Source organism: Sinocyclocheilus anshuiensis, unplaced genomic scaffold (genome assembly GCF_001515605.1).
Source record: "Sinocyclocheilus anshuiensis isolate Anshui unplaced genomic scaffold, SAMN03320099.WGS_v1.1 scaffold1299, whole genome shotgun sequence".
Taxonomy (NCBI): domain Eukaryota; kingdom Metazoa; phylum Chordata; class Actinopteri; order Cypriniformes; family Cyprinidae; genus Sinocyclocheilus; species Sinocyclocheilus anshuiensis.
In genome coordinates, this window is record NW_015538011.1 from 969,625 (window position 1) to 971,422 (window position 1,798).

Here is a 1,798-nt window from a genome sequence, read left to right on the forward strand (position 1 = left end):
ATATAGATATATATATATATATATATATATAATGAAAAGATTTGCAGTTTATCAAACATATGTATGCACAATTTTATTAGTATACTTTTATTAGTATATCGTTATGTGATGTGTAGATAATTCAGCCTGTTGTTATTAACTGCTAGCACATTTATCATGCTAGCACATTAACACCTTGCTGCAGTTCTGTTCACCATCTGTGAGATTTTCAAAGAGTATGTTGTGAATTCAGTGAGCATGAAATAGATTAATATTTAAATAAAAAAATATATATATAAAAAGTCCAGATGTCTAGCTTTGTAACATGCCACATGGATAAAAGTGTATATGCTTCACCTGGGTTTATTTTGCCCAGTATTTAATTTATTATATTATGGCTATCTGGAGTAGACTTCCATATAAATGTTAGGTGTTTTAAGAGTTTTTGAAAGAAGCCCCTTATGCTCAACAAAGCTGCATTTATTTGATTAAAAATACAATAAAACAGTAATATTGTGAAATATTATTACAGTTTAAAATAATTTTTTTCTGCAGTAATATATTTTAAAGTGTAATTTCCTGTGATGGCAAAGCTGAATTTTCAGCAGTCATTACTATAGTCTTCAGTGTCACATTATCCTTCAGATATCACACTAAAATGCTGATTTGGTGCTCAAGAAACCTTTATCATTATTATCAATGTTGAAAACAGCTGTACTGCTTTAAATTTGTTGGAAACGGTGATACATTTATTTGAAATAGAAATCTTTTGTAACATTATAAATTGATCAATTTAATGCCTACTTGCTGAATAAAAAGTTTTAATTTCTTAAAAAAAAAAAAAATCTCATTGACCCCAAACTTTTGAACGGTAGTGTGTTATGCAGCTACTTATCAAATAAATAAATAAATAAATTGATATGAAATTTGAGTTGAAATTATTTCATTACGTGAGAAGAAAAAGTGCAGTTTTTTTGGTTTTTTTTGCGTACTTTGGTTTTCTGTTGTCACATTATATTTATCTTCAGTAAATCACGATTTTTTTCAAATGACCCTGAACATTAAATTTGTTTGTTGTGCAGATTCCTTTTTTTTCATGAGTTACACAAGAGACATGAAACTAGCAAAGTTATGTAGGACATCGTTGCCTGTCACAATTGATAAACATATAGTTTAAGAGGTCACTATACAAAAATGTTGACTGCTGAATGCCACAATTGACCAATCAGGATCAAGTATTCTAGCTTCATAGCAATGCAGTGTGTTGTTGTATATACTAGTTATGTGATTCTCTTGTATGTGTCAAACTCACCAGGGCGCAGTACATCTCAGGTGGGTCTCCGCAGGTGATGTTGGGTGGGTCCAGAGACACTGTCAGGTATTTGGTCATATCAGTGGCCTCAGGCTGGCAGGCCATGTAGTGCCAGGCCAGCCGGTCCTCTGCATAAACCTGGGACTTACAAACATCATAGTGCCCCCATGAGGCCGGGTAATGCTGTGTGGCGTGACACCAACTCACCCACAGGGCCTGCCAAACTTTTGAACGGTAGTGTGTTATGCAGCTACTTATCAAATAAATAAATAAATAAATTGATATGAAATTTGAGTTGAAATTATTTCATTACGTGAGAAGAAAAAGTGCAGTTTTTTTGGTTTTTTTTGCGTACTTTGGTTTTCTGTTGTCACATTATATTTATCTTCAGTAAATCACGATTTTTTTCAAATGACCCTGAACATTAAATTTGTTTGTTGTGCAGATTCCTTTTTTTTCATGAGTTACACAAGAGACATGAAACTAGCAAAGTTATGTAGGACATCG

The 1,798-nt window shown here is 32.4% G+C and overlaps 1 protein-coding gene across 1 annotated transcript in view; it reads right to left on the bottom strand.

The window, feature by feature from the left end:
- Positions 1-1,502, bottom strand: part of LOC107677956 (netrin-G1-like) — a 46,278-nt gene extending 44,776 nt beyond the window's left edge. The window contains exon 1 of the mRNA XM_016473038.1: positions 1,292-1,502. Within this exon, the coding sequence (XP_016328524.1) occupies positions 1,292-1,396 (105 nt within the window). The 5' untranslated portion in view covers positions 1,397-1,502. The remainder of the gene's footprint in view (positions 1-1,291) is intronic.
- Between the last annotated feature and the right edge of the window lie 296 nt (positions 1,503-1,798).